Genomic DNA, 23,124 nt, shown 5'->3' with positions numbered 1-23,124 from the left:
GAGGCGTGCAACAAGGGTGTGGCTGCTTCTTTTATACACTTCTTTTACAATATTCCATCTGCATTGATTTCGATTCGAGCCCCTTCGATTGTCGCTCGTGTTGTTTTGTTCTTAGAGCTTAATTACAGCAGCTAATCATGCCTTTAGACTTATGATTTTTATCAGAATGTAAAGGTGAGACTGATCTGAAACTGGCAATAACAGAAGGTGTGTGGGCTAGATGCCTTAGTCTGAGAGGAGAATAACATCAGTCCAATACCTCAAAGTTCAAAACACGGAGCAAGCCGATTCCTCTCTTCTCTTTTCTGACCATAAGAATAAAAATCTCACCTGAACACTGTCGCTATAACGACCCCTATGTACACAAACCTACACAGCTCCCAGTTTGCCTGACAGTGAAAAAGGGTGTCGAATTTTTATCCATCACCTAGCACAGTCGTCTCACACGCAGTCAGCCTGTCAGTGGAGCTGGATGAAGAAATAACATGGACGATGTCGGGCTCATTAACTTACAGCAAGCAGGAGTGTGTGGACTGTGCACGAACAGAGACGCTATAACCTGTGGCTGATGGGAGTTCCTCTTGTAAAAAAAAAAATTATTTTGCAGAATGTTTGCTCGCTTTTGCTTTAACTCACACACACAAACAAAAAAAAGAAAGAAAGAAAGAGGAAGAACGAAAAAGGGAGTTGTCATCAATGAGTCCTCTGCAGTTTTATGATTCATTGAGCTTTTCTCAGGGGTAAAACAAGACAGCTGATATCTGAATCTGCCCCCCTCTCTCTATCTCTCCCCTCTCTCTCTCTATCTCTCTGGCTTGTTCTCTTCCTCTTGCCTTGAAAAAAAAAAAAAAAGTTATAACTTTGACCTATATCACAGAGAGGATGTGACACTGCACTGCATGGTTTGTCCTCCTATAGTTTTAAAGGGGAGACCAGAAAACGAGGCCGGAGGAGGGGGGTGGGGGGGGGCTGTTTAGGAAATGGACAAGAAGAAGTCACTGGTAGAAACATGGACACCCCGTATCAGGAGTGTGTTGTTTCGGTGCTGTTGGGGAACTGAAAGCGTGCTGGTGTCAAATGTGTGTGTGTGTGTGTCCCTGATCTCAGACATCAGACAAATGCACACACAAAAAAAAAAAAAAAACTCCCAGATGAGGGTTAGTACTCTGGAGAGCAGGGCAACAGCTTACTTCCCTCTCCTCTTCTTTGCCTCATATGCACATAGAAAACCTGTTTAATCTAAGGAGTGAATTAAATTTGACGCTTATTATCCACTGTATGCTTTCTCCACTATTAGTTTTCCCATTGCCCTATGCACAAATGTACCCAAAGCAAATGGACAGGCGGGCAAAGGTTTTGCTGTTTTTTTTTTTTTTTTACGAAGACTCAGGCCCCTGGAAAGGAGCCAAGTGCATTTCTTCCCCAAAACTTTTGTTGTCTGTGTCTTTTTCGTTTTCCCCATAGGCTAGTTCTGTGTTGTTTTATGTACGTGTCCCTTGTTGTTTCTTCCATGTGGTTTCTTTGTCTTTCAGCCTCTTATCTCTTTGTTTCTTCCCTTGCTCTCCTTCTATTTTCTCTCTCCCATTCTCTCTCTCTCTCTCTCTCTCTCTCCCTCGACTTCCTGCTATCTCTCCCCCTCACTCACACCCTCACTCAATCTCTTTCTCTTTCTCTACCCCCCCTCCCCTCCCCTCACCTCCCCTCCCCTCCCTCACGCTCACTCTCATTCCCTATCTCTCCCTCCTCCTCCTCCAACCCCCCCCCCGCTCCCCTTTCTCTGTATCTTTCTCATTCTCGCAGCACTCCCAGCCGCTGATGATTGATCAAGGTTTTCAAGGTTTGCCCTTTCCTGTTATTTAGTAGGAAATGTTTATGCACAGTCCTCAGCCCTACAGTCACAATTGGCATGTGTCCACTGAGTGTGAGTCGCTCTCGCCTGCATCTTCACACACACACACACAAGTCTCAGATGTACTTTTAGATTTGTATGTTTAAAAAAAACAAACAGTTTAAAGGTGAGGTAGTCTCTGATATATTAGATTACCTGTCTAATTATCAAGGACCAATCTTCAGTGCCGACTACCTAAGCACACAACCTGTGCTTAGCCCCGCAGGTACTCTGCCGCACTGTTTCTCAACACAGCCTGAAAAGAAAATCTGGAAGTTCAATAGTTAATGTCTTCCCTTGCTGTTTTTCCTTTTCTTCACTCTCTCCGTCTCTCTATCTCCTTTCCTCTCTTCATTCCCTTTGCTCTCACCCCCCCCCCACCCCACCACCACCACCACCACCACCACAAATCTCCCTCCACCTCCTCTCCTTCATTCTACGCCCCCCCTTTCCTTTTCTCTTTTCTCTTGCTGATGGACTCTTCTTTTTTTTTATTTTCACACTCCACCATCCCCCCTTTTTATTTCTTCTCTCTTTTTCTTCTCTCTCCTTCTTTCCTTTACCACCCCCCCTCCTCCTCCTCCTCCCTCCCTCCCTCCCCCCTCCCTCCCCCCACGCTCTTCTCTTTCACTGCGTTTTCTTTCAAACCTCCTTCTATCTCTCTTCCCATCCCCGTGCCCCCCTCCTCCTCCTCCTCCTCCACTCCCCCTCTTTCTTTTCTCTCTCTTTCATTCTTTCTTTTTCTTTTGCCACATCCTTTCTTATGCCTGCTTCCCCCTCCTCCCCTCCCCTCCCGTCTCTCCTTTCCCTTCTTCCTCCTTTTTTTTGCTGCATTCTCTTTTTCCCTCCCCCCACCCCCGCTCTCTTTCCTCTTTCCCTTTTTCTTTCTGTCTCTCTCACCCCCCCTCCCTGCGCCCCCTCCCATCCTCCTCTTCCTCCACTCAGCTTCACTCCCCCTCCCTATACTTCTTTCTTCCTTATTCTTTCTCCCCCACGTCTGTCTCTCTCCCTCTCTCTCTCCTAACTGCTTTTCTCTCCTTTCTTTCTCCTTCTCTTTTCTTTTGTCACTCATTTTTTTTTTCTTCTCGTGAATTTCTCAGACAGTATACTTCAGGCTGTCTCAATAGTTAATTAGTTTGAATCAAGAAATAATAGCAGCAAACTACACAGTCTCTGGAAAGTTAAAATTGTACCATTTGTCAGACATTATCATTCTGATGTTTTGCTAGTGACAGAAGAACCTCCACCCCTAGTGTCTCTGAGTGTTTGTGCATGTTGTGAAAGTATACATATGCCTGAGTGTGCATGCATACATACACATGTATACATGTATATATACACATATACATACACACATGTATACATATACACTTATATATGCATACGTACATATATATACATAGATATACACATATATGAATGCACATTTATAGATATACTATATCTGTAAATGTGTTTGTGTGCGTAAATTTACAATACATTCACATATATCTGCCACACAGAGAAAAACTACGGATGAGATTTTTTATAATTGTTTGTGCATTTGAGCACACGCTCATAAGAAAAAAAGGAAATGCAAAGTATAAAGTGTGATCAAGAAACGATAGAGCTTGTTTCTCTCTGTGCCTTAAAGAGAAATGTGTGTTGAAGGGTCATGCTGAATTGTATGTAGTGAGAAAGGGAGATAAGATGTGTGTGTGTGTGTGTGTGTTTTTGTGTGTGTGTGTGTGTTTGTAAGAGAAAAGAGGAGAGAAAGAGAAGTGAGATGGGAAGGAGGAGAGGGTGGGAGGAAGAGAAAGAAATGGGGTGATGCTGTGTGTGTGTGTGTGTGTGTGTGTGTGTGTGTGTGTGTATGGGGGGGGGGGGGGTGCTGGTGGAGAGGGAGGCGGGGAGGGGGGGGGCAGGCACAGTCAGTTCTGATAACAGCAACAGTAGGAGGAGGATGAGCCGTGGGACCGCCCCACTCTCCCACAGATATAAATAGGAGGTGGATTTTTTTACTCCACTCATTTCTCCTGAAGGATGAGATCCCTGAAACACCTCAAACATCACTCCAGGAACAATGTGGTGAGTTTGTAAACGGAAAGATGGAGAACGATTGTCTTGCTGCTAAGAAACCATTGGGGAGGTGATTGTGGTTACTTGTTTGCAGTTTGTTAGTGAGCTGTTTACACTCTTGTTTGTGTGAAGGGGGGGGGGGGGGGGGAGCATGATTACTTTTCACATTCATATGAGTGCTGCAGTGGGGGGGGGGGGGGGGGGGGGGGGGGGGGGCGTCTTTTCAGAAAAAGATAAGAGTTGTGTTTCTATCTTTGCTGCACTTTTTTGTTTTGGCTTGTGCTCTTAATTGATTGTCCTTTAGGTGTCTTTCAGATGCAACTTTGTGTGTGAAAGTACGGACTCTTTACCTTCTCTGTCTCCTTGTCATTTGTCTTTTTTCTCTCTTTCATTTTGTCAGCCTTTCATTTTGCTGTGCTTTTTTCTTCTCTCTCCAGCTCCCCCCCTCCCTCCCTCCCTCCCTCCTTCCCCTCTTTCACTCACTCACTCTGTCTTTCTGTCTCTCTTCAACCCCCCCCACACACACCCTCCCTCTCCTTTTCCTTTCTCTCTTCCCTCCTCTCACATGCTCACTCAATCTCTCCTTCCCCTTTCCTCCCCTCCCTCCCCTCCCCTCTTTCTTTATCTTTCAGCCCCTCCATCTCATTTCTGTCTCCGTCTCCCTCCCTCCCTCCACTCCTCCCCCGCCCACAGCTCTTTCTCCTTCTCTCCATACCTCCCTCCCTCCCTCTCTTTTCTCTCACTTGCACACACACACACACACACACTTTCAAATACACACCCAGTCTCTTTCCTTTTCTTTCTCACAAACACACAGTCTGTCTCTGTCTGACTACTTTAAAAGCAGTAATTATAAATGACGTGGTTATCAGGGCATCCAGGTCTACTCCCCTCTCCCTACACACTCACAAAAACACACACACACACACACACCTTTATTCTTGCTCTATCTCCTCTTCCATTTTCTCCATCCATTCTTTTCTTTTCTTTCAGTATTGTGTCAGGAGAGGAAGCAGCCCTTGCTGCCTCTTATGTGTGGCACAGAGTGGAGACTAAAAGTGTGACAGGAAAGTAGGGGTCAGAGCTCTTCTCTATACATTTTCCTTCCAGTCAGATGCTTGCTGAGAAATAACCCTGAAACCAGCAGCACAGCAATTCAGGGTTGTCCCTTTACCAGAAAGGCAGTTTTGTTGAACCATAGTTTATTCCTCATAGTTTTTTTTTGTGTATCACTTTCACAGGTGAGGGAGGTAAACATGTGCATGTGGGGTCTGTATCACTTCTGAACTGTGCGATTACATTTGTGAGTCTTATGCATCAGGCTGGAATACAGAATGAGCTCAAAGCTCAATCGAATGTCTGTTATGGATATGAGTCTGCCTGGCGGCATACATCATCTTGTTAAGGAAGCCGGTGTGGCAGGCGTTATGAAGTCGGTTAAGTCGGAGCGAAGAGCTGAGGCGCTCTGCTCTTCATGAATGGGACAGATAGAGAAACCAGTGATGAGCTGACTTTTCTGGTCAGTCAGGCTGCCCCGGGACCCCAAAGGAAGTGCTGAGGACAGTCGGCGGAAGTCAACATCCTGGCTGGACCTGCATCCCCTTGTTGTGTTTTTCTTTATTATTCTAAAGCCTGTCAAGGAAGGAAGCCGGTTGCTAACACAGATCTGCCTTATCTTCTTCCTTATCGACTGTTCTTTTGGATTCAGAGAAATAAAAGGAATGCAGCTTTCAGAGTAATCCTGAAAAAACATTAACTTCTCCTTGTTGGGTTACTTTCATTTATCTGCTTTTGAGCTAATTTCATAGCACTGGAACCTCAAATTTGAGTTAGCGGTAATGTCAATACCAAACCTTTTGTTATTAGTTAATAGGAAGGACACCAGTATCAGGGTTATATGAAGATACATCTGGGTTTGTTAAAACAGAGACACAAGATCCAATTTTTTAAAAACTGGTGTTTTTTGTTTGTGTGTTTTCTTCAAGGAGGAGGAGAGTAGCCGCTTGGTGCGGACGTACAAGATGACTGAGGGCCAAATGGATGTGGGTACACAGACGGAGCCTGTGGTGGTGCTATCTTTGGCTCAGGCTGCCGTTCTTGGACTCATCTCCCAGAATGAAATCTTCGGGGCGACCATAGCTCCTAATGGCTTCTACACAGGGGAGCCCAGAGAGTGCCCGCCTCCTCCAACGGAGGCGACGGAGTACGAGTACGCCGACCAGCTAATCGGGGCGAACGGAGACTACCTGGCCGAGCCCGCCGGGGAGCCCGAGCCGCAACCCCACTGCAGCGAGAGAAGGCGGCCGGGACCCCGCGGGAGAACCAAGAGGCCCAGGAGCGAAGGGGAATCGGAGGGTCTCCCGCACAAAGTGCCCAGTCCACAGGCTCAGGTCAAAGGTGAACGGCTCGAGTCCGACACCCCTCCTTCTTGCATTCACACGAACAGCAGGCGAACCGCCGGCAAGTCGGAGGATCCGGTCGCCCAAAAGTCTTGTCTGAAAGAGGAGCAGGCCTGCGGAAGCTGCCCCTCGTGTGAGCGAGATACATCCAGGCCACAAACAGATGGACAGCAGAAACAGGAAGTAAACACTGGCAAAGAAAAAGAGAGGAAGGAAGAAGAGCTGGTGGTGGAGGAGGAGGAGGAGGAGGAGGCACTGAACCTCAAGACAAATAACGAGAGTGGCAGTCCCCTGGAGAGCCGTTATTATGAGTCCAATGAGGTGGCCTACGAGTCCCCTGACATGGCCCTGCCGGGAGAGTACGAGGACAACAACCAGGCCATGCTGTGGTCGGATCCAGAGGGCCTGGCCAGACGAATGCAGATCGACCGGCTGGACATCAACGTACAGATCGACGAGTCGTACTGCGTAGACGTGGGGGAGGGCCTGAAACGCTGGAAGTGCCGCATGTGTGAAAAGTCCTACACGTCCAAGTACAACCTGGTCACTCATATTCTGGGCCACAATGGAATTAAGCCCCACGAATGTCTACACTGCGGAAAGCTCTTCAAGCAGCCGAGCCACCTCCAGACTCACCTGCTCACCCACCAGGGGACCCGGCCTCACAAGTGCACCGTGTGCGAGAAGGCCTTCACGCAGACCAGCCACCTGAAGAGGCACATGCTGCAGCACTCGGACGTCAAGCCCTACAGCTGCCGTTTCTGCGGCAGGGGGTTCGCCTACCCCAGCGAGCTCAGGACCCACGAGAACAAGCACGAGAACGGCCAGTGCCACGTCTGCACCCAGTGCGGCCTTGAGTTCCCGACCTACGCGCACCTGAAGCGCCACTTGACCAGCCACCAGGGCCCCACCACCTACCAGTGCACGCAGTGCCACAAGTCCTTCGCGTACCGCAGCCAGCTGCAGAACCACCTGATGAAGCACCAGAATGTGCGGCCCTACGTTTGCCCCGAGTGCGGCATGGAGTTCGTCCAGATCCACCACCTCCGACAGCACGCTCTAACTCACAAGGTACTGGCAGCGCGCACCCTCCCACTTAAGGTACCGAACACCAAAGATGTCCCTTTTGTCTAGCAGTTTTGATATGTTGGAAAAGCTCGCCTTATGCAACCACACGTTACTAAACCTCGATTTAAAATAGAAAAATGTCATTATCCAGATGTGAAAAAAAATAAGGGATTTAGGGATTTACAGGAAGACATTTTAGCTTCACTCACTCCAAGAGTCCACTGTATTATTATTCCTCATAAAATGGGGATATATTGCACACTTACATCACAGCCTTTCCACCAAACCAGTTGCTTTGTAAACATAGCCTTCAAAGGCCTTGAATTTTTTTTTGTGTGTGTGGCTCAACCCCCCTCTTGCATGCGCTTTGTGTTGTGTGTCGTTTGCAGAGCTACTTCCCTTTGTGTCTGATGAATCACTCTTGCCTCTCCACTTCATTTTGTAGTCTGTTTCATACTATAGGAGAGAAACATCTTAGTCATTGGACGTGCCTCTGCCTAATTATTGAAATAAAAGTCAAGGAAATGTTTAGTTATTTTCACTAGACTTTTTCCCACTCTGTCTTTTAACACTATGGGAGGTGATAGAGATAGTGGTGGTGGTGGTGGTGTGTGTGTGTGTGTGGGGGGGGGTTGCTAGTGTAATCTAATGAGCTGAAACCAAAGCCAGGGTGCATATGATCCCATGCAAGGTCCTTGTGTGCCTGACTCATTATTAATATTTCTCTAAACTGTATACTTGTGCCAAATGAATTAAAAGGGACCAAATACTTTTCTTGTTCCTTCAGGGTATGAAAGAATTCAAGTGTGACGTCTGCGCCAGAGAGTTCACCCTGTCTGCCAACCTCAAGAGACACATGCTGATCCACGCCAGTGTGAGGCCCTTCCAGTGCCACGTCTGCTTCAAGACCTTTGTCCAGAAGCAGACCCTCAAAACGCACATGATTGTCCACCTCCCCGTCAAGCCTTTTAAATGCAAGGTGAGTGGGGCATGTGGAGTTTTCTGTTCAGGACAAAGTCGTCCGAAAAGGGAAGGGGTTACTGACTTTTTTTTTGTTGCCTCTTGTCCCTCAGGTGTGCGGAAAGTCGTTCAACAGAATGTACAACCTCCTCGGTCACATGCATCTCCATGCCGGTAGCAAGCCCTTTAAGTGCCCTTACTGCTCCAGCAAGTTCAACTTGAAGGGCAACCTCAGCCGACACATGAAGGTCAAACACGGCATCATGGACACCTCGACGGAAGGACAAGGTGAAGAGCTCCTCCGTCAACTATCCCCAATTATTCTCTGCTTTTAAATAGATAACATCCCTTTAAGAAATCTGAATTCACATATGATGCATGTGTGGCAAATTTCCCGCTTGGACTGATTGGTTGGCTTCATGATGCATTATTATCAAGCAGGCTGTTTCTAATGCACTTTGACTCAGCATGTACTGTAATACAGTGGCCAAGTGTTTTGGTGTTTCTCTGTCATCCCCCCCCCCCCTGTGAGTTAGTAAATATAGCAGTGCCTGGATTAGACATGCCTGTCTCTATCAGTAAAGTCTGATACCGAGGCAGTGGAGGAAGGGAAATCTATTGGTCGTCCTCAATGGGGGCCCTGTGTCTTAAGTAAATGTTCTGTATGTTTGTTTTACTGAGAGACAGATTGGATCAAATGTGTTTTCTTTGATTTCTCATTCAGAACCACCACCAGACCCGGAAGGCCAAGAGGACTTCGAAGAGGAGAGCTTTGAGTTCAGCGAGCGAGAGAACCGGGCTAACAACAACAACACTCCGGACATTGCTAAACTCTCTCAAATGGAGTATTACAGCACCTACGGAAAGGGCTCAGGGCGCTTCAACACAGCATGAATCATCAAAAAAAAAAAAAAAAAAGGACCCCGAACTGAATATAAGTGTGAAATAATGATAAGGGGATTGTTTTTTTTTTTTGGTCATTGACATGGGGCTCGGGGTTTTTCTTGAAATGTTAAAGAACCCGGCAAACTGCACATTCATATGCACTGGAATCACTCGTATCGCTACACATTTTTTTGGAAATGTTTACTTTTTTTTATCATTATCATGTTCTTTTCATCTCTAAAAAAAAAACAGCAAATCTACTTATGAAATATATATTATATTCAAAAAAAAGTGGACTGTCTTAAACACAAGCATTAAAAAGGTAAAACAAATATATATGTAAATGTGTTTATGTTGTCATTTGCTTGACTACAGACACATCATCTGAGCCTAATTTTTAAAGCACATTTTTTTTTGCTTCCATGCTTAAAAGCATACGGCGATGGATTACTGCACTTATTTATCAGACAATCCCAGTCTCTCTCTCTCGGTCGTTTGGGTCAATTAATGTGAAAGGTTGAAGAAGGGAACAAGTGTTACTGTTCATCTCACTTGCCAAAGCTTTGATTTATACTGTGATAAATCAAATTTGATGTCTGCAAAAATGAGTTCTGTTCCAATGGATTTACAATCTGTTTTTTTTATTGTATATTATTGTACAGAATGCATCAGTCTTCTTGTATGTTGGCTGGTATTCTAATCAGTGCGTTGCACTGGAGGACCACAGTGTCTACATTTGAAGGTTTCTGCATTAACAAGCAGCATCCCGTATTGATCTCTCGTCCATGAATGTAATTGTTTCAGGGGAATGTTTTTAAAATGCTAATGAAAAGAAAATCAAAACACCAATTTCAGTAGTAGGAGCCCTTCACCAAAGAATCAGATCAAATCTTGCAGAGTAAATTTGGGACATTGGATTTCTTGGGGTCCAATCGCAGACCTCATGAAATTACATTTAGGTTTCCCTCCCACCCATATAGATCACTTCAAAAGATTACCACAGAGAATAGACTCTAGTACAGCACACCTCTTACAGCAAGTCTCCCTTTTTTTTTTCTCCCTCCGAGCCAGGCCTTGAGACTCCAGACGAGACTGCAGCATTTCTCAAAAGCAATGCAAACCCGGTTTCCATACTGCAGTTGTTTTTTTTTTTTTTGTGTATGGATGAATCCAAACAAGAAATGTCCCAAAAAATCTTGGACAGAAATATTAAGTGCCCCAGTGTGTCTGCGAGAGCATGCCATCCATCATGCTGTACACTGCTCTGAAGTGATGAACGACAACCTCCCAACATGTGACAGGGCCACGGACCTTGTGGAAAATGATTTGGGAAATGCTCAATATATTCAGTTTCCGAGTGCTTAGCTTTTCAAACTTGTAACCTGCAAACAAGGTATCCCATTTGCAATGTTTAAAATAGTGCATTTAAAATAAAAACGCTCAATTTTGTGAGTTTTTTTTAAGAAGCTTCTGTGTTCCATCACTTCCATTGCGTCACTTTTTTTTTAGTGATGATACAAAGGGGGATGTGTTCAGCTTAAATGGCTTTCTGTATTAGACTTTAGTGTGGAGATAATGTGGATAGAAATGTACGTACAATGTTGTGTACCAAGACAAAACTGTAAAATAATAAATTTATTTACCTTTAAAAATGCATTACGTTTCTTTTTAAAAATCAACAATGACAAAAGGTTAAAGGTGAGTCAAACAAGGGATTTATTGGCAAACATGTTTGACAAAGACTTCAGTCCTGCCTGAGGCATTACACAGTAATCGAATACAGTACTTCACATTACAAAAATAAAACCTTGCAAATAATGGGACAGGTAGTTAGGGAGGCATTGGGTGGAAGTACAGCTGTCGACCATTTAATAACCTAATAGAATACTACATATTCTAAACACAGTACTTTGTTAACTTCAGTAATACGTGGGTTTATTGACCTTTTTAAGTTAAAAATGAGGTACAGAAACAGATGAGTGAAATTGCAATCTCCAGGCTAACTACGTTTTTTTTTTCAAGTTCTTCAGTTGCCGAGGGCTTTGTCCAGATTTGTCTTGATGGCGTCGAGGAAGTCTGTGGTATTGACGTAGTGCTCGTTCAGCTTGACACTGAGAAGGCAAGACGAGATCAGAACATTCAATATGATACTTAAGGACAAACACCGTTATAACTGTGAGGGTATAACTTTTTATAATATCGCTGGTTCAAAATCAACAGCTTTGTCATTATCAATATATTATTATTTGGTATGCAGAGCGAGATTCATGCTAATGTCACATTTAGAAAATCTATCCTGCCGATCATAGCTGAACATTTCAAGCAATAATCTGTATGCTTTGCCGTATGTCATGGATGTGTTCATTAGCAGGTGAGCTAATAGCTTAACAGCTCATCTTGTACATGTACCAGTGATGTGCGGAAACAAGTTAGTGAACAAGACAGCACATACCTCTGCTGGGGTAACCCAACCCTTGAGTTAGGGTTCAATCAAATGTTTAAAATAAATCTTTCACCTGTACTTGGATCTAAACGGGAAATCATGCAATTCTCCTTTCAGTTTTCTTGTGCATTTCTTCACGAGAAATCAGCACAATGCAACCTTAATTAATTATTCAGAATACAAGGAAACCTTTGCAGTCCCTTAGATCTAAATTTTAACTTGGATAACGGCCCACTAAACCACAGAAAACCATTTTGCAGTTTTACTGCTGACAAACAAGAAATCAAAAGGTTATCTTGAGATGTTAAAAAACTAACATCCTACTGGCTGCAGAAGATCATGCCCACTGACACTATCAGCTTGTTTGGGGTCACACTTTTAAGTTGTAGAAGGTCAGAATCGGGATGAATAACTCCCGGTCTATCGCGGTGCTTCAGACTGATAAAGATGGCTTTGTAGTAGGAAACATTTCTTAAAGAATTTAAGGACATCTGACAGCTAAAGTAACTAGTAAGATTTGATTTATTGAGTGAATGATTAATCCTGAGATTATTTTCTTCAAACTGTTTTTCAATATGGTCGACAGTGATCACAGCTACAGACCAGCAGAAGTGGCAGTCCAACATGAGTCTGATGCTGGAACTGAGGTTTGTTTGCAAAGGGGAAAACAAATACTTCAATGTTTTAATGATTATTAAAAGGTTGGCAGATACATTTTTCTGTCTGTTGACTGATTTGTCTCCTCGATTCCCTTCTCTCTATACTTTGAATGAAAACAACCGTCCCTTCTTTGTAGATTTACATGAAGCACTGTGTAATGGAAAAATTATGTTTACTGTCAAGGACACATTTTACTTACAGCTCGCTTGAGAAATGCTACAATAAGTTAAGACGTAATATTCTTGTTTTGTCTTTACCCGAGGATGAACGTTTCTCACAGATAGCTATCAAAGACACTCAGACTTGAAGTTTCCTTGACATACGACGTGTTGAAATGTATGACAAAATGTATTTGATATTTGCCTGAGCCTGTATCTGCAATCCTCATATAGGCATGAAGGTTTTTCTGTGAAGCATGTGTATATAACCCCGAGCATATTGTGATTACTTGGAGCTTTCCATCAGACTGTATTGACACTCTCAATCTTTGTTCCTTCTACTTGCAAGAAGAATTAAACTAAACAAAGACACTGATTGACTCATAATCCTTTCTTTTGCATTGTTAATAGAAATTTCCAGCACAATTGGACATACACACCTTAGATACAAATGTTACGTCTTTCACTCGCGCCTTTCATTCTACAGATTTACGGTGTGATGTCTCGTGGAGAAGAATAGCTTTCTGTTCCTTATTTAACCCTTCAGAAATCTCCCAGAGATGTGATTGTGTTATCTTGCAGTACCTCTAAGATATTTAAATAGTTATTTTAATAGATGGTGGTAATGACGATGGTTTTTGTTTGATAAACGACGACTTATAAGATGGTTTCTATACTGATTAGAGCTCTCAAGAACTGCCCTCAATGTTGTGCTTTGCCTCTGGTCACTTCCTGTCAGCACCTGTGTGTCCAGTCAGACTCAAAGCTGATCGTTTGCTCTTACTGACATTGTTCCCTTTTTTCTAGATCCTTGCTTGTGTTGTTCTTACTCTCGGATGTACGTCGCTTTGGATGAAAGTGTCTGCTAGGTGAATTGTAGAATTGTATAAATAGTTCAGGCCATTATATCTGATTCACTAATGAATATGCTGCATTCCAGAGAGAGAGAGAGAACAGAGATCCCCTGTCACACATCTTACATTTGGTATTTCAACAACTCCTGTACTAAATGTAAGAAGTAACACAGATGTGAGCTTACTTGGGCAGGCCGTGGATGCAGCCTGCAAGGTCCTTGGTCATCGTCCCGCTCTCGACAGTCTCGACACACACCCTCTCCAGAGTCTGAGAGAACCTGCGGATGATACAAGATATTTAGGGAAAAGCATCTTGTATTTGTGAGGCATTACATTTTCTTCAAATTCAAAACAACTCTCACTTAATAAGGTCAGGGTTGCCATCAAGTTTGCCACGGTGCTCCAGGCCTCTGGTCCAGGCGAAAATGCTGGCGATGGGGTTGGTGCTAGTCGGCCTTCCCTGAAAATCAAGTCGAGGATCATTTTTAAATATTCTGCAAACAGTGCTTCAATATTTTCTAGTATAATCATTCATGTAGTGCAATCATGCAGTCATCATATTTCTCATTCTCATGGATCACCACATGGTGGCAGTATAACTCAACAGATTACAGTTTGTTTTTTGCAAGCTCACTATGTGGGACATTCTGTTTCATTGCCCACTTGAAATGTTTTTCCAATACCGAGCCCTGAGATTTATGAAGATGGGTTACTGACTGACCTTTTGGTGTTCGCGATAGTGCCTGGTCACAGTGCCGTGGGCAGCCTCGGCCTCGATTGTCTTCCCATCAGGGCACACCAGAACTGAAGTCATCAGTCCCAGAGAGCCATAACCTAACAAAGGAAAGACAACATGAAATAAAAATCTGCAACCCACACATCTGCTAAAAAAAAAAAATAAATAAATAAAAATTGGCATGTGCTTAAAGGTATCAGTATTTCAAAACAAAAAAAAAAGCTATACTGGTGTTGCTTTTTAAATATCCCACCCTGTGCGATGATGTCAGACTGGACATCTCCGTCGTAGTTCTTGCAAGCCCACACAAAGGCTCCAGAAGACTTCAGCACTTGAGCGACCATATCATCAATAAGCCTGTGCTCATACCAGATCTTCAGTTTGTCAAACTCGGGCTTGTAGTGCCTGTAGGAAGAATGAAAAAAAAAACACATCAGAAACTACAGCTACTTTTACTTTGGAGAGTGTTTTTATTCCGTACATAAGAATGAATAAAATCTGATCATTTAGTTTAATATTTTCTGGCTTGTCGATAAGAAAACAAAGTGAAGTGGATCATGCACAAATGGTCACTTGTAACAACTGAAACACTTCATACAAAGAGAGAGGACACTCACTTCTGGAAGATATCCTCAAAGATGTCTTTGAATCGGCCATCATAGGCTTTGAGAATGGTGTTCTTTGTGCTCATGTACAGTGGCCACTTTTTGCCGATAGCGTACTGGAAGCAGCTGTGTGCAAAGCCTGTGATAGACTGTGAAGGGAGAGAAAAACACACACAGTTCACTTACTGCAGCAGCATTTTTATCAGTAGCAACAGAGGTTAACAACCTTCAACTTAACAAGTTGAAAGTCATCTACCGTGACCTCTGATGTTGTTAAATCAAACAGACCTGTGTTGATGAATGCAAACAAAACAGTAGATTAGCGGGTTGAGAGGAGGTTAGTCTGCTCTTAAAATTTGAAAAAAAAAAAAAGACTTCCGTGTCGATTCTGCAAATAGCCTCGGGGCTGATTTTATACAGAATTGTCTGGTTTTCAGCAAGCATGTAAAAAAAACGTGTAAAAGTTCTTGATTTATAAGTACTTTAATCCCACAGTAATTTGAGCGATAACTGCTTGAAATGACTAAAAATCAGTGAGTCTAAAAGGGTGTTAATCGGTGTGGAAACTGGAAACTACCAGCAAGAATGAAGCCTTTATTACTTTGGATTCATTTTAGTGATCATGAAGTATTTTCAAAGCTCTTAAAGCCATATACAAAAACAGTCCCACACTTCCTTTCAGTACCATGAATATCAATTAGCAGAGTCTAATTTAATCTGAGTCTAATTTTATTCCTACCACAAACAAGATGACTTTGAAATACTTGACAAGACTTGAATCTAACGCCCCCCCCCCCCCCAGCATCTAAAAAAACAAAATATACGTTCTTGGAAAAACAGGGTATCCTCTAGGGTCACTGTTTACAAGACAACAACAACAATCCTGTTTAGATGAATTCTCTTGTGTCACGTGCCTGGTGGTAATTAATTAACAAGGAGATACAATATTAAACTGAACATGTTGCTATCCTTCTCACAGGGATTTGCTTTAAGGACACATCCATCAATTCTTTAGTTAAGCACAGATTGAGTCCTATGCATATTTTTTTTGTTATGCATACATGTTAAAAAAATCAATGTGTGTTGTTAAACCAACCATATGTTGATCCCACTAAGATGTAGTGTTCACGTTGACATATCCCCGTTTAGTGATATTCCTCATTTGTAGGGTGACATGTGACTTCATTACTAACATGGAAACTTAAGTTAATTCTGAGTTGAATTTCACCTAAACGCTCATGCAGTCATACATTTTCAACAAATGTACCATATACTGTACTTCTATTATTTACATTTCCTTAAAGATTATTTTGCGGTAAGCACCAGTTATTTAACCTAAAACCATTTTTCTAATTATTATCTGGTTTCTTTTTTTAAATTTATTATTTTTTACATTTTATATTTTACATTTTATATATTGTAATATTTTCTTATACTGTATTATTTAAGTTGTTGCTAGTTCTGCTTTATTTCCTTGTTAATTGTTTAGCACCTATACAGAAGTCAAATTCCTTGTATGACTAAATGTACTTGGCAATAAAACCTGATTCTGATTCTACAATTCACTTAGCAGACGCTTTTATTGATTCTGATTCTAAATGAGTTTCTTCGCTTTGAGACAGGTGCTACCATTCTCTGATTTAGAGAGTATTGAGAGAGAGACGAACATGTTCTGTTTTTTGTTTTTGTTTTTAGAGGGGGTCAGATTTCTTGAGAACAAGCCAGCTTTTTTTTTTTTTTTTTTTTTAAATTACAGGTCACACTCACCTCGTCTGTGTTGTACATGCCCATTCCACAGCCACCAGCGGGGAAGTCATAGACCTCCCATTCCTTGCCCGCACTGCCGTCAGCAGGAGAGAAGATCATTTTGAATTTGCCAGGCTGGTCGACAACAAAGTCTGTTGCTCTGTACTGTAAGAAAAACAAACAAAAAAGAGCCATCAGACGAGTCCTTGAAGTTCCCCAGTTCATCGTTACGTAGGTAGGAGAATTACCTGATCACCAAACGCGTGTCTGCCGATGGTGATTGGCTGCGTCCAGCCTGGAACAAGCCTGGGAATGTTCTTGCAGATGATTGGCTCACGGAAGACGGTGCCGCCGAGGATGTTCCTGATGGTACCGTTGGGGCTCTTCCACATCTTTTTCAGACTGAACTCTAAAAATAAAAACACAGTAAACTATATTAAGACAGAAAATACAGATGACCTACAAAAAGCAGAATCAAAAGAAAGACAGCATGCTTGTTTCAGGTATTGCTGCTGCAAGGAATTTGAATAGAATAGATTTGCATTATAAACAATTTAAATTGAGTGTTTGCCAACAGGTAGAGTGACTACAAAGCTTTCCCTTTACATAAGACAAAAATACAGTGTGTGCAGTTCTTTGTTTCTCTTTAACTGGAACTGCATAGGAGGCTATCAAAGTCCTGCTCCATACCTTCCACTCTGGCTTCGTCGGGTGTGATTGTGGCACACTTAACCGCCACGTGGTACTTCTGAGTCGCCAGGGCGGAGTCGATGGTGACCTGGTCATTAGTCTGGTCGCGGTACGGCAGACCCAGGTCATAATACTTCAGCTCGACGTCAACATTGTTCAAGATGAGCTAAAACGACGACAAAGAACGCACAAGATAATGATCAGCATCCTGTCAACCTATCTGATCCACACTAAGGCGTTCATAAAGTCATTTATCTATCGTGCTATCTTTCTAGAACAGACTTTAATGTAAAGAAAACTTCAGTCACAGGAGGAAACTTTTTTATTTTTGGGATCACTGGGACTGTAAACACAAGGTACTTCCTCTCAGTAGAAGCCCAATAATATACAATAATCAGCTTCTGCAGTCTAATTTCTTACATAGCAAGTGTTTTTTATTTACATGTTTAAATGTGTTAACAGGTTCTATTTTTTGAAGCATCAGTTGTAAGAAAAAAAAAAAGATGACTGTGTTTTATCTCATGCTTCGCCACGTTCTCCTCCTGAGCCAACACACCATCTGTTCTCTCGGGATGAAAATCAGCCACTGACTGAATGAAACATCACACAGGCTCCTCCCCCACATCATACATACATAATCTCCCTGTAACCCTCCCCTCACGTCCACGTGTCAGTCTGTGATGTAAAAATAGGAGTGAGACAGACACAGCGTGGGTACCCTTGTCCTTTGGGACTCACAGCGGTGTTTAGTGCGTTTAACCCTTCACCACCCCCTCCCCCCCCCCCCCCCCCCGACCCTCACCTTCTCTTTGATGAACTCCCAGATGATCCTGGTCATCTCGTCTCCGTCCATCTCCACCACTGGCTGGGCCACCTTGATGCGTTTGTCGGCATCTGTCAGTAACACACATGGAAAGGGTTTAAATTAAACTTTTTTTTCCATTCACTAAAAATGCATTTGAGTTTCACTGAGTGCTGAGCAACAGGCAAACACAGGAAGCTACGAATGGAAAAAAATAGATTCTGTTTATAGGCCGTCTGCAGAGTGAAGCCAGCAGCATTTTCCCCTTTTCCTGCACACACGACGGATCAAATCTGTGCCACAGGCTGCAATTTCTACACGATTATGGATTGGTCTGTCTGTCTTTTAATTTCTGTTTCATTCACACTCAGAATGTCTTTTCCAACTGGCTCCAGCACTGGATGATGTAAAATGTTCTATCAAATAGGATGAAGAAAAACAAAATCACAAACTGGAACCAAAGAATGATTTAGCAGTTTTACATGAAAAGTGAATAAATAGACACACTGATAGTAAATTGACTTCAGATTAATTTGGTTGATTCACTTTTCGTTTGACTCAAATCAATCTAATCAAAGCTTTTTATTATAACAACAATTTACTTCTTACAAAGATTATAAGTCGATAAGATGATAAAAGGAAACCGTTGAATTATGATAATTTTTATAATGAATGAATCTTTCTAGTGAAACACCAAATTGTTTGCTCTGAGTTAGACATGCTGCCATTGCACCTTTTGTTTAGTTTAAGTTTATGTTGTTGTTGCTGGTCCAAAAAAAAAGGAACAATACCAGGGTAGAGTTACATGTGATGAACATTTGACTTATTTGCCTTAAAAGATTCAATATGTGGAATTTTTACATTCAAATATCTAAATTATAATTTAAAAACTGACTAAACATCTCTAATATTTTTTTGTTGTTGTTGATTTATTAGATAACCTCAAATATTTCCAACAGTTATCAAAGCCAGAGAAATCAAACATTTAATAGTAGTTGTTACGGGACGTGTCTTGTTGCAGCGGTCGCCACGACAGGCACAAAATGTTTGTTGTTGTCGTGGAAACACCGGATGTTATGTGAAAGGCCGCTACATAAACCAAGCGGGAAACTGCTACTGAAAAGCTGCCGTAATGCATTAGCTCGTCAGTAAACATGTTCCCTTCCTCGGGTCTGTTTCGGCCGTTCGTCTTGATTACAGTCAACTCAGAGTTATCTGGGGCGGGGGGTGGAGTAGCAGAGAGAATCACTCCCATGATTCCCCGCCAGCCTCGCCGTTGTCTTTTCGTTATTCGGGCGGCGGAAATTACATACCGTGCATTTAAGAGACTAACATAAACATTAAGAACTAAAAATAGTCAAACTTTAGAGACTTCCTCCAAACTTTATCTTGACATGTGATTCATCTCATCTCAGCCACGGACATTTGATCGGTGGAATGCCCTGAATATGGCTTCATCAAAGTATTTTTTGCGCAGGGACGGTGTGTGGTAAATGAATCAAGGCCAATGTACAATAACACTGCCCTTTACAGCCATTGGTTGACAAAACCTCAGAGAACTTTGTTGCAACCATACTTAAGAACTGAAACTTTGCCAATTAGAAAAAAGGATCAAAATTGCATCACTGCTAAAGGGGGCTTTCTTGATTGTTTGTTAATTTAGGAGTCATCAGTTACTCTACTTATAAAAGACATTAGTTATGAGGTTTAAACTTTCTTGGAATCCTGAATGCAACCTTCTCAAAATACTTTTTGTTTAAAACTACAAAGAAATTTGACAAAAAAAGTTTGATCTGTAACAACATGAAGTATTCTTTATTTTCATTCCCTAACAAACTCTTAAGACCTCGGTCTCTTGCATGCTTTGCTTCCCAGGTGGATCAGCACAGCTAAGAACATTTAATCATCTCATTCTGGCGTATGTGTGAGAGCGCTGCCAGCAGGACTTGTTCAGTGAATAGAAAGTACAGGGGGAGGAGCGAAGGGATCGAGTGACCCCTCTGCTTTCCCAGCCAAATGAATGTTCCCTCATACTACTAGAGCCTTTCTCAGAATAATGCGAGTAAACAGAAGAGGTTTGGTGGAAATCATTGCACAACAAGCTGTACTCATACAAAACTAAATGCATTTCATAAAAATACATATTTAAAAAAAAAAAAAAAAAAACAACCGACGTGGGTTTGTGAAGACTTTTGACCGGGTTGCGGTCACGCCTCGGCAACACCTGTCAAAACAGCCTCTGCTCTGCCGAGTACAGATACATGGTGAACACGAGGCTCTGAAAATAACCTCATAGAGACAGTCGTGACCTTCAATCTAAAACTATGTTACTCACTAGCATATAGGAGACACGAGAGAGTTAAGAAAAGCAGATGTAACCCCAGCATGGGATGAGCTTGTTGACCCCTATAAAACAATAAACGGAACATTTTTTTGAGTTCTGTAAAAACAAAATAGCCATTTTCATTCTGTAGACTTATCAAATAGTGAAATAATCAAGACAATAAGTGATAAATCTGCATGGAAGTAACTGTTAGTAGCAGTCCTTCTACATTTTAATGCGAGCAGTATATGGAGATATAGTGTATAGAACATAAGAATACAGATTTTCAGAGAACCTGAAACTGTCAGCCAATAAATCTTTGTAATCAATTGATGAAATAGTCATCAGTCCAGCAAAAAGAAAGTCTGTAAAGATATCATTAATCATGTTAAGATATTATTCTCATTAATAAGAAGTAGTGTAAGCTGCAGGAAAGAATACCATGAATCTTCCCACACAGTATCTGTCAAACTGTAAAAAGCTGTTCAGGACGTAAAAGCCTGAAAAAACTAAGCACACACTATGAGCAGGCTAATTCATCTGGATTTTCATACATTGAATATCCGGGTCAGACACACTCTGCAGCAGTGCATCATGGGTACGTCATTAACAGCCTACTGTTTGGCATCATTTCAGACTCGTCCAACCTAAATCTGCTCAAATAGGGCTCTACTATCACAGCGGTGGGGGAGGGGGGGAGGGGCGTGCAGGAGGGAGCCGAGTATGTTACATAACAGCTGAATGTATCAACAAAAGCTGGACGCCGAAGGGCGAGCTGAAACTAACGTCATGCGGGGCTGCCTGTCTGCCCACATCTTCCGCACATGCTCGGTATATATTGGGTCTGCAGAAAGAAGCCGGCCAGACCAGCAGAGATATATTTACTTACAACCAATAATGAAATCGTGCAGACGCACCAGACCGTCTCTGATTCATAGCTTATCTGTAAATAACGTCTGTGTGCATTTTGAATCAAAATAAAAATCGAAGTGAAAGCAAAACTGACATTTAAACAAACAGCCGTTACTTTCTTTTTAGGAAGCTTTGAAAAATGATGCCACCATTCACAATGCTACCAATGCAACACCGTGGTTTCAGCACCTTGGATAAGTCGACAACAAAACAACACTTTGAATTGAGTATTGTATTCATGACCATGACTCATAAGCCTCAGTTTAGTGTCTCATCGACTAAACATTCAAAAGCTTTAAAATCAAGAACAGTAAACTGGGATTTAAAAATCTGAATTTATCTAATAAAAGAACAGAATATGCAAACAAGAACAGTGCTATCACCTAGCATGAAGTGCAACCTTGCATTTTGTAGTCCTATTAACCATGTCTGCAGAAAATTCCATTTAAAACAAACACGAGGACTTAAGTGTTTTCTGTTGCTGCGAGTTCAACTCTACTGGTTCTGTGTGCATTAATGGCGAGCAGCCAAATAAGTGTCTCCAATGACCGGTATAACCTCTGTCAATATGTCTCCTCCATGGTTACCTTTCAACAAATAGAGGCAAGCCCTCAGGCTCTCCCTTAATGTAGACAAATTGACTACAACCAGGACTTGAGGCGGTGGTGTGAGGAGGTCGCTTTAACTGTCAAATATACTGACACAAAAGAGGAAGCTGTGGCAAATGCATGACTTTTAAAGTTTACAGCGTGAAGTTTGCACTTGAGCAGCAGACCGTCTCTCTCTATATATATAAAATCCACAGCCAGGATGGAAATGCACCGGCAAAGCAAAAGAAAGTGCAACTTGTCATTAAACTATAGAAGTGGGTGAAAGATCATCGGGCTTAATCTTACCGTCACCTCGCTGTAAACACTAATAACTTCAGATTGGATAAAAGGCAGTGACAATGCGTCTATAGGTATATGTTTGCCAAGTTGTCTGTGAGACTGCTTGTTTTGTGTGGAGATGTTTTGTGTACCTAAGACATTCTTGTGTGCACACTATCATTCACCATTGACAGCACTTTAGTTTAAATGACCAAAGTGCCCTTCAACTGACCCACACTGCTTTCTAAACACTAACTGGTGCTGGTGTGTGTTGCATAGAAGACAAGGCATAAACACCTATAACAGAGCAGAGATCCTGCTGTGTGAAATTTGGGATGACTGCAGAGAAACCACGTGATATACATCTTGATCCCCTTGCTGCTCCAAATAACACAACAAATATTCAGATTTTGGCTGCAACCCTAGCACTGGTTTTAAAAAAAAATGTCTGATTGAGCTATTTAAAGCTCGTTATGTAAAGGTCAGAAGTGGTAGACTGTGAAGGTATTTGCAAAAACCAGATGGGAAAAAAATGAAAACATGATTTAGGACTAAGGGAGCTGTTGCAGCGGCAGCCATTGCTCTATATAGCGGAGACTCGTATGCACGGTGTCGGGCTGACCTGAGGAAAACTTTTTCCCCAAGTCAGTTTTGCATTATTATCAAAAATGACGGCAGGGTCATTTTAGACACTTAACTTTCACATGGGTTATAACAATGAGTGTGCACTTATCACCGGTTCTGCACAGACATGACGCCATAAAAGGGGGAAGATTTGATTCATCTGCTGCCTCCTTCATGGTGCACTGCTTTTTTTTTATTTTTCGGGGGAAATCTCGAGGAGTCTCGTTTTGCATTTGCAGTGCAGGGTTTCTATCAATGTTTTACAATGTCATCAACTGCTTTCTAACTTTGGATGGGGGAAGACAAAGACATCTCTCCCCCTCCGGCGCATGGCAGCGAAAAGCTCGGCGCAACCCGGCTTCTAACGGATGTCCTAATTTTGTGACTTTCTCGGCTACCATTTGTAATTAATCTGAGTTTACATTAAACAATTAGATAGCTTAA

The 23,124-nt window shown here is 42.3% G+C and overlaps 2 protein-coding genes across 5 annotated transcripts in view; one reads left to right on the top strand and one right to left on the bottom strand.

Moving 5' to 3' along the window:
• Positions 1-3,835: 3,835 nt before the first annotated feature.
• znf710a (zinc finger protein 710a) lies at positions 3,836-10,424 on the top strand. Of its 2 annotated transcripts, none has more exons than XM_061035208.1 (5): positions 3,836-3,955; positions 5,932-7,416; positions 8,201-8,392; positions 8,487-8,661; positions 9,098-10,424. In XM_061035208.1, the coding sequence occupies exons 1-5, from the start codon at positions 3,911-3,913 to the stop codon at positions 9,265-9,267; spliced, it is 2,067 nt and encodes a 688-aa protein (XP_060891191.1). In that variant the 5' UTR covers positions 3,836-3,910; the 3' UTR covers positions 9,268-10,424. The 2 variants fall into 2 exon arrangements, with proteins under 2 accessions (XP_060891191.1, XP_060891190.1); XM_061035207.1 differs by having other exon boundaries at positions 5,932-7,446.
• Positions 10,425-10,950: 526 nt separating this feature from the next.
• Positions 10,951-23,124, bottom strand: part of LOC132972409 (isocitrate dehydrogenase [NADP], mitochondrial) — a 375,783-nt gene continuing 363,609 nt past the window's right edge. For all 3 annotated transcript variants that reach the window (XM_061035211.1, XM_061035212.1, XM_061035213.1), the window contains exons 3-12: positions 17,953-18,044; positions 17,151-17,316; positions 16,709-16,869; positions 16,482-16,625; positions 14,727-14,863; positions 14,363-14,514; positions 14,095-14,207; positions 13,736-13,833; positions 13,559-13,651; positions 10,951-11,369 (exon numbers count right to left, since the gene is read on the bottom strand). In XM_061035211.1, coding sequence (XP_060891194.1) covers positions 11,285-11,369; positions 13,559-13,651; positions 13,736-13,833; positions 14,095-14,207; positions 14,363-14,514; positions 14,727-14,863; positions 16,482-16,625; positions 16,709-16,869; positions 17,151-17,316; positions 17,953-18,044 — 1,241 coding nt within the window. In that variant the 3' untranslated portion in view covers positions 10,951-11,284. The remainder of the gene's footprint in view (positions 11,370-13,558; positions 13,652-13,735; positions 13,834-14,094; positions 14,208-14,362; positions 14,515-14,726; positions 14,864-16,481; positions 16,626-16,708; positions 16,870-17,150; positions 17,317-17,952; positions 18,045-23,124) is intronic.

Source organism: Labrus mixtus, chromosome 4 (genome assembly GCF_963584025.1).
Source record: "Labrus mixtus chromosome 4, fLabMix1.1, whole genome shotgun sequence".
Classification (NCBI taxonomy): Eukaryota; Metazoa; Chordata; class Actinopteri; order Labriformes; family Labridae; genus Labrus; species Labrus mixtus.
This window is presented reverse-complemented; position numbering and strand designations above follow the sequence as displayed.

What these genes read in the sequence shown, in the direction of transcription:
- znf710a (XM_061035207.1), top strand. Translation starts at nt 3,911, where the DNA reads ATGAGATCCCTGAAACACCTCAAACATCACTCCAGGAACAATGTG. An exon ending in ATCACTCCAGGAACAATGTG is followed by an intron (nt 3,956 to 5,931) that starts GTGAGTTTGTAA and finishes GTTTTCTTCAAG; the next exon opens with GAGGAGGAGAGTAGCCGCTT. An exon ending in TCAAGCCTTTTAAATGCAAG is followed by an intron (nt 8,393 to 8,486) that starts GTGAGTGGGGCA and finishes CTTGTCCCTCAG; the next exon opens with GTGTGCGGAAAGTCGTTCAA.